The sequence below is a fragment of the Hordeum vulgare genome, chromosome 5H, assembly GCF_904849725.1.
Source record: "Hordeum vulgare subsp. vulgare chromosome 5H, MorexV3_pseudomolecules_assembly, whole genome shotgun sequence".
In the NCBI taxonomy this organism is placed as follows: domain Eukaryota; kingdom Viridiplantae; phylum Streptophyta; class Magnoliopsida; order Poales; family Poaceae; genus Hordeum; species Hordeum vulgare.
Window position 1 is genome coordinate 531,215,580 of NC_058522.1, and position 13,350 is coordinate 531,228,929.

Consider the following 13,350-nt stretch of genomic DNA (forward strand, 5'->3'; position numbering starts at 1 on the left):
TCTAAGCGTCGCAAGTCCCGTGTTGCTGAACCTATATGAGGTGCATACCCAATCAGCTGGTCTGAGGGCTTGGAGTGCAGAGTTCACTGCGGCATGAGCGAGTGGCAAATCCACCAAACTGAGCACACGCAATGTTGAGACGTGCAGAGGCTGTCCAATTTGCGCTCACGTTCGCTCTTCGGCAGCCTCAGTCATGTTTCATTGAGGATCATATGGAAACGCGAATCATACGGAAACGAGATGGCCGTGGAGTTGTTCTGGCGTCCCCCCTCCTCGTGCCCGCTTCCCACACGACGATGATCCTTCGAGCGACGGCGAGGTTGCTCTGCAAGTTGGGAGGAATGCACACTGCTGCAGCGTATGGGACGCATAAGCTACATCTTATGGTGGACAGACGCCTGGGAGTGCAGTCGCTCCGCTGGCGCATGCCACCGCCACCACATCAGATGCCCCGAATGGAAGTGTCCGTGCAGGTCCATTCCTTCAGATTGGCATCTAAAAATAGTCCGACGTGTGTGGATGCCGCAGAAGCTTTCGTGTGTGGATGCCGCAGAAACTTGAAAGCGCATGTAATTCCAATGCAAAAGGGAGCCACTGGAACTGCGGGGGTATGGGAGATTCCAGGCCTAGGAGAGGAGGCCGGAAGGACATGTTCTTTGCACCATGAAGGGCACCACATCTTCAATCCTTACATGAAAACTTGTGATTCCTTTGGTGCGACCGGAGAAAACTTGTACTACTAAATGATGAAAATGTACGCATCCAAGAACCACTGCAAGTTGTTAGATCCATCCAACGAAGTTTTAGTTTTAGATCCATCCACAGCAGCGAAACGAGGAGGGTTCAAGTGCAACTGGAACTGGCTGATTATAAATCCTGGTAACATGGATGACAAAGAAGAAGACGGAAGCTTTGTGGGGGTACTGGCTGCGACCTTGGGCGATTGCTATCATACGTGTTGTGATTTTCCTCATGTTATCTTTGAGCGCCATCCCAAAGAAGCGAACCTTGCTCCCATGAACTGGAAAGTCTAGCTAATTATGTTTGATGGTAAAAAAGGAAGGGGCCTTTGTACGCCGATTTGGATGAGAACATTGCAAATTCCACTCTCAACCATCCTCCTATGCAGGAGCAGGTTGCATGCACCTCACTGTAAGCCTTTCGCTTGGTACGCATCACTATTCACTACTGAGCACTGAAGTTGTCGCTAGAAACTGCCTCGGACATTTGGCAGCTGATGGTGCCACTGTCACCGTGCCAGCAGTGCACACGGATAACTCGGTGCCGGAATTAGGTCACGGTAAGCACTCGGAGTTCCCACTAAAGAAACAATTTTCGTCGACAGTGAGTGGATCAGCACGAGAAAAAGCGCACGCCACTAGCTCAGAATTTTTCCCTTTTCCCCGAGAGCACACGAGGGTCTGATTGATAACCGGATAAGAGCCACACCACGACCGATGGTGCAAGTGCAACTAGCAGAGGCCGTTTGCCTTTCACTCATCCACCAAAGCGAACTGATTCCTGATAAGCAAGTGGAATCATCATCCAGCGAACACGAGGACGATCGATCGGAAAGTAGAAAGACAACCCGATTTCGGATTCCGCACCAGCACGGACCAACTCACATGCTGAAATTCGGTGTGTCCTTTCTAAAATTTCAGTATGATATATAGTGCTGCTACCGTTCTAGTAGTCCACGGGTTAACTGCTGGCTAAGCAGAGATAAACAAAAACAAGGAGAGTTAAATCCTGCAATTACATACGAAAAAAAAAATCATCTCTTCAGACAAAAGTTCCACGCGCCCGCACTACTTATGTACATCCGCGCATCTCTTTCGGACGCTGCCACTGCAGCCTTGCGGGTTGCAGCTTGCGTTGCTGATCTGCAACCCTACCACCGTTTTTACCACCATGATCATATATATAGCCTGAGCTTCTGCGGCCCTTCTGGTCTATTAACCGGAGTCACGGTAAGCCTGCCGTGGCTGCGCCGACTGGACGGAGCTGGAGGAGGAGTAGATGTCGACGGGGGCGCTGGTGCAGTTGCTGCTCGAGTCCACCACCTTGGTCTGGCGACGACCCCGGTGCCGGTCGAGGTACACCACGACGACACTGATGTCGTCGTGGAAATGGCGTCGCACGCCCCGCTCTATCGTCCTCAGGTCGTGCACGCTGACCTCTCTCTTCTTCGTGGCCTCCTTCAAGGCGGACCGCACTAATCGGTTTGCTATACCCTGCAAAAATGATTTCACACAAGTCATTTCATTTGTTTTATCAAACCATTCATATCAGATCATCAACTGGTATTCATATATCGGAACCTACCGTTCTTGGGTTCTTGAAGACAATTTGCACAGCAGCGTCATCACTAAGATGCTCCCAAAGACCGTCCGAGGCAAATATTATGAACTGATCTGTTGGTTTGAGCTTGCGGACATGAATTTGTGGTTCAGCGCTAAGAGCTGGCCTCTTCAATGCAATAACAGGGCCGATCTGCCGAAATAATGGGTCCAAGCTATACTCCGGTTTCTTCAAGTATACATCACCAATGGATCTTGACACCTGGTAGTACAACAATCAAATGTTAGCTCATTTTTTCTATCTATCTTTTGTTCTGCTTTGCATTGCACTTCATATCATAGGTTCTCGTAACTCCTAAGAGGACAAACTAACTGATGACTGATGAGTGATGACAAAAAGGCAAGCATAAGCTAATCACCAAACAATGACAAGTTTATTAGCTTTCCAACGATAAATAGAGGATCTTATCACCAAAAGAGAGAAATTGCATATGGACTATAATTCCAGAAATCCAGGATACGTCATGATCCCAGCAATCCTGGATAGGTTACAAACCCAGGAACCCCGGATACGTTATGATCCCAGCAATCCTGGGTAGGTTATGGACCCAGGAATTCAGGATTGAGGATACTATGTAAAGTTGCAACCACCAGGATTGCTGCAACAGTGTGCAATTTCAGTGTTCGTTTTAAAGTAACAGAAGGAAAATTCTTCAGTATTGTCAGCAAGTTCCCAAAAACAGAGTGAATATCTTCTTAAATTGGGCTAGTTACCATTTCTGACATATATCCTACTTCATCTAACCCCTTACACAAAGCTAACTAAGCTGAAGACTGGACAAAAAGGGTCAATTTCTTTCCAATTGTTACCTGAAAACACACTCAAGGCCAATGACATTAGTTAAGTTCCAGGATATGGGATGTAACGGCTCTGCACTATTATAAATTGGGGAGCTCTGGATCCAGGATATTTCAGTGTGCAAGCAAAAGTACCAAAAATATCTAACGCAGGCAAACCGACGAGTAACCAAAAGCTGCAGATGTTATCATCAATCAGCGATATTTATTTATTTTGCCTCTAATCTCTGATGACAGGGAGGCATGAAATTAATCAGAAGGAATGACATCCTCATCATTCGGGCTCTCACCTGAATTATCCCCTTGATCCTCCAGGCGCCCCTGGTGTGCACCACGATCTGCCCGTCGTCGGGGTTCTGCGATGAGACCTCCATCCGGACCTCCTCGGAGGCGACGTTGTGGTCGGTGGAGAGGCGCTCGGCGACGGCGACCCCGCCGCCGACGACGCGGCGGCCGAGGACGGCGCGGGAGTCGCCGAGGTTGGCGACGTAGAGCGTGTCCCCCGCTATGGCCCCGAGCAGGCAGCAGGAGCCGACGGCGGCCATCCGCGGGCGCTTGGGCCAGGCCTGGCGGACCTCGTGCAGGAAGTCCTCCTCCGCCGCGCCGAACGCCCTCCGGATCGCCTCCGCGGTTACGCCCCCCTGCTCCTTGGCGAAGCCTGCCACGCCAACAAGCACAGCAAAATCAGCACCACAGAAACCGAGAGAAAATTGAACGGGAAAGGTAAGAGCGTAGCGGAAGAGCTTACGTTGGACGTGGGGGAAGAGGGCGGAGCGGAGGAAGCGGGAGGCGTCGGGGCCGCCGTGTCCGTCGTATACGCCGACGAGCGTGGCAGCCGGGGAGGCGAGCACCTGCGCCTGGTCCTCCATGACGAGGTTGGCCTGCGCGGCGGCCATGGAGAACTCCCCCGCGGCGTGCGGCCGCAGCTCCGTCTGCCAGAGCATGCCGTCCGCCGCCGCCGCGCCCGGCGGCCAGTGCCCGCAGCACCTCGCAACGGCCCTCAACATCCTCCTCCTCCTCCTCGCCGAGAGATCCGAACCCTCCCCTTGCTGCTACTCGTGGCCGTCGTCTCGCCTCGCTACTCGTCTCTCTGAGAAGGAATGAAGACGAATGAATGGGGAAATGGGAATGGGGGGGCATGGGTGGGGGAGGGGTTAGGTTAAGTAACGGTGGGGGGGAAGGGGGGAAAGCGCGTTGGTGAGTGGGAGGAAGGAAGGGTCTACGGTGGTTATCCAGTGAGGTGTCGCGTCGTAGGATTAGATGGATGGTTTGACTTGTCTCCTCCCCCTGCCTTTGCTGTATGGTTTCAGACAGGTGGGCTCCCGCGTGCATACCTGATCGACGCACTCCCGGTGACGCTGATAGGTCGTTGCCGCTATCTATCTGTAGTACGTACTCCTCTGCTCACATTGGCCCTTGATGCTTGTAGACGTGGTGGGTAGTAGTAGTACCGAGACCAGGCACGGCACGCGACGGGGGTGTGGGTGACGAGGTGGCGATCACGGCGCCACGTCGTTGCCACGACGAGAAGGATGATTTCTAGATCGAGCTGCTAGGTACAGTAGAATAAGTAGAAAACGGGAGTTTTCGCTTCATAAAAAAAACCGTGGAAACGGGAGGCGGTGCAGCATTGAAGAGGGAGCGGCCGGGCTATACGTATACGTACGTAAAGATAAAGAGACGAAAAGCAACGAGGTGCGTTGAAAAGAAGTAACGAAGGAACTAGCGGCGAGTGAGAACCCGGGCAGTGTGCAGCAGGCGCCGCACGAAAGCACGGGGATCATAACTTTGTTTGTTTGCAGCGGCCGTTTCTGGCATACTCTACTTGGAATGGAAGAAAAAAAAACATTGTCGCGTGGTACGTACGTACAGCCGCCCTACTTGGAGCGAATGGACGGCCGTGATCGCCGTTCCAGGAGAAAAAACAAAAGTTACGGGGGATAAATAATTAAATAATCGCAGTGAGTGGAGTGCTCGTGGTTAGTTAGTGCATGCGACCTTTAATTGCGGGACAGCTGTGTTGATAAGTGGACTTTGGGCTGATAGGCGGGTAGTGGAGGCCGATATTTATTCACGTTATTATTGTTATTATTACGTCGCTCCGGACCCCGAGGATGAAGGGAAGCGGACAGACACCGCACCGCGCCGATCCTTCCGGAGAGGAAAAGCGGGCGATGGTGGGGCGGCGACGTCATGGCGGACGCGTGACGGCGGCGGCAACCGGGGAGCGGCGGCCGTGGCCGCCCCGTGACGACGGCCACGACAGACGAACCATACGTAGATCGGCTCGGCGGCTCCTTTCCTCGGTGGACGACGGATTCGTTTCGTTCACGCCGTGGCGTCGACGACGCTGCTGTTCTGGTCTTCGCCCAACGTAGCACGTACTGGATGTGAGAAACGGAGCAGGTCCAAGTGCCCAACAGTGCGTGCGTGTGTGCGTGTGTGTCATGCGATGCGCCTGCGGTTTCCGCCCACGGGATCGGAGGAACTGTGTGCGACCGGCCTGTCGCTGCGTTCACTGTCGTGGGCAGAGTTTCAGAACAACAGGGAATGATAACGACGCTTCCGGAAAGTCCTCGATGCCGACCATGCTTTTGCTTTGCTGCCGGCGCCCGTGCCACGGAACGGGAGGGCGGTACCTGTCCGGTCCGGTGGCCGCGCCGCTTCACACGGGAATGACTCGTGCACGAGTCTGAACGTGGGTGAGTGGACACCGGTGGTACAGTGGTGCTTTGTACTGTAGTCTCTAGTAGCCATTTTGGGTTCAAACATCTTATAGTGGTACAGTACTGTATTGAGTTATGGAGGGAGTATTTGAGGTTACCTTTCTTTATTCATTTGGGTTCGAACTGCATCGTACTAGTACTAATCTACTACCGTATTAGAAAACTTTTGGGTACATCACACTTGGATGCATCTAGATGCTTTCAAAGTTTTTCGAGCGGTGCTTGCTTGGAGTTCCGGCAGCGCACGCGACAGGGACGTGGCGAGGTGGCGACGGAGAACGGTGCCACGTGGTTATACTACCATACCCCCGCTACGAAGATGATGATAGGATATGGCTCGAGGCAGAGATGGCGCGATACGGCGTACAGCGACGGAATAATTCAGTAGATTAGACGGTGGATACGGCATTTAAGGCACCAGCTGAAAAGAACGGCGAGCGAGAGTGAGAAGACAGGCAGCTTGTTTATGGACGCAACACGTACGGGGAGCCGGGAATAATTTCCAACCGTTTGTTTTGTTCACCTACTTGCACGGTCGATGCAGCCCGGCAAAGCCTGGCCGTACGCCCACTCTGCTCTTCGTGGTCCGCCTGTCACTCTGCTCTTAGTAAGAAAATTCGCAGGTCTCTCAAGATTGTTTTTTTTTTGTTTGAAGATTGTCCTTCTATACTCCCGCAAATAAAAAGATGCTCGGTAATTTTAACGGCCTACGGTTAATCCATCCATGTAAAACATGTTACTAGTATTATTATAAAAAACTCTGTCGTCCCACCGACTCGTTCGCCGCCTCTTGGTCCGTACAGGCACGATTCTAGGGGGAAAAGGGGACTAAACCCTCTTAAATTGATTTTTCTACTATAATAGTGATTGTTGTAGTCAATTTTTTTTATTTCATATGAACTTTGCCCGGTCCATGTATAAACTTGCCACCCCTATGCTTTCATGCTAGCTCCGTCCCTGTGTCAGTAGATCCTTTTCTGATCTAACGGCTCAAATTATTCCCGCGGCCGGCGGGTCCGTGACCGAGTGGTGACCGTTTTCCTGAAACTTTCCATTAGTTTCAGTCCGTTTGTTCCTACAGCTGAAGCAGTTGACCGCGGCTGGAGGGATTGGCAGTCGACTGGATCTGGGAGGACGGCGGCGCGAACCCAGGCCGGCGACGACGACTTCTTCAAGAGTGGCGGCGATCGTCGACGACCCAAGCAGGTACGGCTCTCGCCTGGATCCTGCAGTGCCAGCCTCCGCCCCACGCTCTGTTAGATCCTGCGGTTCTCCTCTGGATCCCGCAGCGCCACTCGCCTGCCAGCAGCGTGCGGTTCTGCCCCGGGTCCCGCAGCGCCACCCGTCGCCCCTCCCTGCGCAAGCACCGCACCGCTATCTGGCTACCGGCAGCGTAGCCAGTAAGTATTGCTGTGGAATTACTTGCACGTTGAGATGAACCATTGCCCTTATTATGTGTGCACAAATCAGCCCATTCATCTCAAAGTAGTGGCAGCTGCACTCAAACAGCCCTTCATCCATCACAACACGCACAGAATATGCCTTCGGATTCTCATAGGAGGTTGCTTTCAGCTCAAACATGGCACCGTGTCCTTGGTAGTCAGTGTCTTGGTTGATAATGAAGCAAGTAGAAGCTGTCACCTGTTTCTGAAACTTACCAAAGACACTGCGGGTGTAGTACGCAGCAACTTGGCGCTCAATGTTGTAGCTGCAACAACATAAGAAAAAATAAGTCAACAACAACAATTTTTTGTTTGTTTTTGATTTTTTGGCAAATCATGAGAAGTATGTCTACCGAGAGTATAGTGGTGGAGCTGTTGTTTCATAAGTGAATCCAGCATTGTCCTCGCGATCAAGCATAGTTTCCTGACACATTTCATATTGCTGCACAAACCTCCAAACGGAGTCAGTTGGTCGAATCAGGGTCTTGAAATATGAGTTGAGCCCCTCAAACCTGCCTGTTGTGCTTGTGAACGGAAAGAATTTGTTCTTGAAATATGCTGGTGCCCACGTGTGCCTTGTTCGCCACATATTATTGATGTGTCTTTTTTTCTGCAACTTCAAAACCATGCAACATGTGCTGCCATGTTTTCTCAAATTCTAAAACAGTTTCAGATTGGTTAATACAAGTGTAGAACACATCTGCAAAAGCCTCGTTCGTGCTCAACAGCCTCCCCAATTTGGACCGTGCATTGCTAAGCACATGAAACTTGCAACACCTATGGCAAGTGTTCGGGAACACTTGATCAATGGCTGTTGCCATCGCTTGGTCTTGGTCAGTCATGATGTTGGCAGGATGCTCGTTATCCATCGCAACCATCCATAGCTGGAACACCCACTTAAATGTGTCAATAGTTTCATCCGGCAACAGGGCACATCCTGTTGGGGAACGTCGCATGGGAAACAAAAAATTTCCTACGCGCACGAAGACCTATCATGGTGATGTCCATCTACGAGAGGGGATGAGTGATCTACGTACCCTTGTAGACCATACAGCAGAAGCGTTTAGTGAACGCGGTTGATGTAGTGGAACGTCCTCACGTCCCTCGATCCGCCCCGCGAACAATCCCGCGATCAGTCCCACGATCTAGTACCGAACGGACGGCACCTCCGCGTTCAGCACACGTACAGCTCGACGATGATCTCGGCCTTCTTGATCCAGCAAGAGAGACGGAGAGGTAGAAGAATTCTCCGGCAGAGTGACGGCGCTCCGGAGGTTGGTGATGACCTTGTCTCAGCAGGGCTCCGCCCGAGCTCCGCAGAAACGCGATCTAGAGGAAAAACCGTGGAGGTATGTGGTCGGGCTGCCGTGGAAAAGTCGTCTCAAATCAGCACTAAAACCTCCGTATATATAGGTGGGAGGGAGGGGGCCTTGCCTTGGGGGGTCGGCCGAGTCCTAGGGGGAAGGTTCCCCCCCCCCCCAAACCGAGTTGGACTTGGTTTGGTGGGTGGGAGTCCTTCCTTCCCTTCCCACCTCCTCTTTTTTTTCTTTCTCTTTGATTTTTCTTTCTATTGCGCATAGGCCCTTTTTGGGCTGTCCCACCAGCCCACTAAGGGCTGGTGCGCCACCCTCAAGGCCTATGGGCTTCCCGGGGTGGGTTGCCCCCCCCCCCCAGGTGAACTCCCGGAACCCATTCGTCATTCCCGGTTCATTCCCGGTAACTCCGAAAACCTTCCGGTAATCAAATGAGGTCATCCTATATATCAATCTTCGTTTCCGGACCATTCCGGAAACCCTCGTGACGTCCGTGATCTCATCCGGGACTCCGAACAACATTCGGTAACCAACCATATAACTCAAATACGCATAAAACAACGTTGAACCTTAAGTGTGCAGACCCTGCGGGTTCGAGAACTATGTAGACATGACCCGAGAGACTCCTCGGTCAATATCCAATAGCGGGACCTGGATGCCCATATTGGATCCTACATATTCTACGAAGATCTTATCGTTTGAATCTCAGTGCCAAGGATTCATATAATCCCGTATGTCATTCCCTTTGTCCTTCGGTATGTTACTTGCCCGAGATTTGATCGTCAGTATCCGCATACCTATTTCAATCTCGTTTACCGGCAAGTCTCTTTACTCGTTCCGTAATACAAGATCCCGCAACTTACACTAAGTTACATTGCTTGCAAGGCTTGTGTGTGATGTTGTATTACCGAGTGGGCCCCGAGATACCTCTCCGTCACACAGAGTGACAAATCCCAGTCCCGATCCATACTAACTCAACGAACACCTTCGGAGATACCTGTAGAGCATCTTTATAGTCACTCAGTTACGTTGCGACGTTTGATACACACAAAGTATTCCTCCGGTGTTAGTAAGTTATATGATCTCATGGTCATAGGAATAAATACTTGACACGCAGAAAACAGTAGCAATAAAATGACACGATCAACATGCTACGTCTATTATTTTGGGTCTAGTCCATCACGTGATTCTCCTAATGACGTGATCCAGTTATCAAGCAACAACACTTTGTTCATAATCAGAAGACACTGACTATCGTTGATCAACTGGCTAGCCAACTAGAGGCTTGCTAGGGACAGTGTTTTGTCTATGTATCCACACATGTATATCCATGTCTCGGAATGTTAACCCTCTACGGAGCTTTGCACGTTCATTTGTAACGTCTCTTTTCACATACGGGAGTATCCTAGTGTCACCTCCATGGATACTGCCAAGGACACTCATGCATTCTGAATTGGAGAGGTTCACATCATGCATGGTCAACAACAGTTGGTAATCCTCGTTGGGTATGCTGCTATGCGAGCGATAATACCTAACACGCTCCGGCTGATCCGTCATCGGATGTGTATGCTCCGCAACAAAACAAGTCACTGTCTACCTCCCCTCCCTTAGCCGAACAATCATATGCGCCTTACAATCATGACGGAGCATTCTATTTTTTTGACGTTTTCTTGTGACATCCATCCCCTCACTAGGCTGCCTACTAGAGTTGCTGGTTCCAGTTGCAATGCTCTCTCACGTGCTGCTGGTTTCCGTTTTAACGGGCTTTCTAGCGTGCACACATCCAAAGACCCTCTTTATGAGGGTTGCATCCTCTTTCTTTTGGCCTCTCTTCTGGGTGAATTTTGAAGTAGATATATGCGTTCCAAAACCCAACTTAAATGCATAGTCGTTGTAGAATTTGCGAGCATCGTCAACTGTGTCAAACACCATCCAACATAGGACGGTAGCGGCTGGGAAGAAACATCTCCATCATCTGAATCATATTGGCTTGCATTTTCAGCATCTTCAGCAAACAACAAACCTTCTGAATCTTCAACATCAGGAGCAGAAAAATTTCCATGGACATAGCATCCTTCACCTTCAGTTACATGTACCTGCAACACAATTATTGTGCAACAGTCATTTCATACCTCAAAAATCACATATGATAGTGTTGCAACAAAATCAAATCAGTAGTAACTGAAATTGGGAGCACGGGGACTACTAAACAGGCAAATTTTTCAGGTTCAGTTTCTGAAACTAGACATTCGTTTCTGCTATAGAGGCTCATTTTTGCTATGTTTTTGAGAGGAACAGGTTCATTCCAACTAATTTCAGAAACTAGGCATTTGTTTCTGCAACTAAGTTCAGAAACAGTTTCATTCTTTCACTAGTAAAAAAATTCAGGAACAGGTTCAGAAACTAGGCAGGTTCAGGAACAGGTTCAGAAACACACAGGTGTTCATTCTTTCACTTTGGATCAGAGCTACAGTTTCAGAAGCAGGAGGTCTCACCGAATTTCGTTGACGAGATCTGCTCGATGTGGGTTCAGGAAACACCACCGAAGGATTTGTGAACCAACTCGAAGATCCAGCTCGCGGCGGAAACTCCCCGAAGGCGCTTGGAGCTTAGAAAGATGGTCGGGCTCGGTCAGCTAGGTTGGCGTCCGATCCGACCATCTGGCGCGCGATGTGGTGCGCCATGGAGTTCAGGCACGCCGGCGCTGGCGGCGTCGTGAGGTTGCGGGGCGGCGTAGGTTTGTCGATGGCCGCGGTGGTTTGCAGGCAGCGCCGCGGTGGTTGGAGCAGTTGCTACCGTGGCGGTGCCGCGGTGGTTGGAGGCGGTGGCTGCGGGCGGCTCCGCGGTGGTTGGAGGCGGTGGCTGCGGTGGGCGCAATCTGTCGGAACCGCAGCAGGCTATCAGTTTCTGAAACTGAGCAGCAGTTTCAGGTTCTATTTGGTCCGAAGATATCGGATCGAACAGACGACAACACTTATATCGGACGGCTATATCGATGGTAGATACTTCTTACGTATCCGTTGATGAACGCTTAGCGTGTCCCTGTTATTATTACTCCCGGTAATTAAGGAGTAGCACTGCCTTTCACTGCGGTACAGGTGTGATGATAAGTGGACTTTGAGGCCGCCTGGGCATGATAGGCGGGTGGTGGCGGCAGATATTTACGAGGCGGGGCCCGAGGCCATACGTGTCGACCGCTCCAGAAAAAGCGAGCGGGGACGGCAAACGTGAAAGCGGTTGAGCGTGACGACGCCCATGACCCGTCGGCGTGTCCACCGCCGCCCGCTCCGGAAGCCGGCCGCCCAGCTCCTCGTCGTCGGTGGGTTGGACGGATTCACACCGGCTCTTCCAGCACGGGCATCAAGCCAGCAGCAAGAGCGCGACTTGGCCTCCTCCTCCCGGCGAAATGCCGGGAAAAGTGCATCCTCACTGTTCTTCACTCGGCCAAACACACCGTGCGATGTAGTATCTCCTGTGCCATTAACGAACGAGCGAGCCCTTTATGACCACTTGGAAAACGACGTGGCCACAAAGTCGCCGAGGTCGACGGCTCGTTTGCCGGTGCTAGCGGTGCAGTAGTATAGTCGCCTGCCGGTGTCACGAGAGGTGCCATCCGGTGCGCGCCGTGCGGCATGCCGCCCACAGGAAAAAGACCGAGGAGGAGCTGACGAACCGCGTCCGCCGCTTGCTTGCTAGTCCAAGCTTGAGTGTAGGCGGATCCGTGGATGAATGATTGAATGGTGGTAACCAGACACTGTAGAGCTACTGCTGCTGCTGGAGTGACTGACTCGACACGCCGGGCAAGCAGGTCCAGGTCGTCACATTCCTTCGCGGAAAGCTCGCGTTCAGAAAGTGTTCCAACTTCGATCGGATCATCACGGGGAAACGGCCGGCGAGCCACGCGTGATCCGTCTCCGCGTTCCGAGTTTCGATGTAGCGTGCCCGCCGCGCTGTCTGACCCGACGACGTGCTCCGTGTGACTGTCTACTGCTGCAGGCGTCGTCGCGGGACAGAGCCACGGAATGTTCCGAGATCAAAGCTTGGTCGTTAAGCGTACGTGCCCAAGTGATGCATATCGGTCTAGAAGCGTCACGGGTCAGCAGCACGCCCGCGCTGGATCTGGATGTACAACGAAAATGTCTAAGAAAAATTCCCAGCCAGAAAAAAAAACCGTACAACTTTGCACTGGAGTGGAGTTCATCCGTCGACGCGGCGGTACAGAAACACGCAAGCTTGACCTGATCCGGAACAAAGGCCAGTTGGAAACGGTGACACAAAGATTCTGCCCCCGTTTTCACATCGGCTAGCGCCTCCGCTTATTAAAAAGGAAAAAAAAAGAAGAAAAAAAGTTTGTGCCTGGCAAACGGTAGTGCATTCACATGGTCTCTTTCCCCGCTCGCCGCACGGGGTGGCAGCTAGCCAGCAGCGAGGTCGCAACCTGGCCACCACCTCCCGATGAAACGGTGCGGGGAAAAAGTGCAGCCTCGCTGTTCTTCCATCGGTGGAACACATGACATGAATATATCTGTTACTACTACCTGCCGCTTCCACGGGAGCCACGATGGATCCAGCCGCTACGTGCAATGAACCCAGCGGTGGAGCGACACGGGCGCACCTGTCCATTAACGAACGAGCCCCTTTCAGACCAGTTGGAAAACGATGTGGCCACAAAGTCGCCGGGGCCGACTGGTCGCTCGCTAGTTGCTACCAG

The 13,350-nt window shown here is 51.8% G+C and overlaps 1 protein-coding gene across 1 annotated transcript; it reads right to left on the reverse strand.

Moving 5' to 3' along the window:
- Positions 1-1,626: 1,626 nt before the first annotated feature.
- Positions 1,627-4,331, reverse strand: LOC123452350 (probable protein phosphatase 2C 34). The gene is made up of 4 exons (XM_045128992.1): positions 3,907-4,331; positions 3,449-3,816; positions 2,326-2,562; positions 1,627-2,234 (listed from the first exon to the last, which is right to left on the reverse strand). The coding sequence occupies exons 1-4, from the start codon at positions 4,163-4,165 to the stop codon at positions 1,956-1,958; spliced, it is 1,143 nt and encodes a 380-aa protein (XP_044984927.1). The 5' UTR covers positions 4,166-4,331; the 3' UTR covers positions 1,627-1,955.
- Between the last annotated feature and the right edge of the window lie 9,019 nt (positions 4,332-13,350).

Coding starts and splice junctions, on each gene's coding strand:
- LOC123452350 (XM_045128992.1), bottom strand. CDS start 4,165: ATGTTGAGGGCCGTTGCGAGGTGCTGCGGGCACTGGCCGCCGGGCGCG. Junction 2,563..3,448: donor GGATCAAGGGGATAATTCAG/GTGAGAGCCCGA, acceptor TTGTACTACCAG/GTGTCAAGATCCATTGGTGA. Junction 2,235..2,325: donor TCTTCAAGAACCCAAGAACG/GTAGGTTCCGAT, acceptor TCATTTTTGCAG/GGTATAGCAAACCGATTAGT.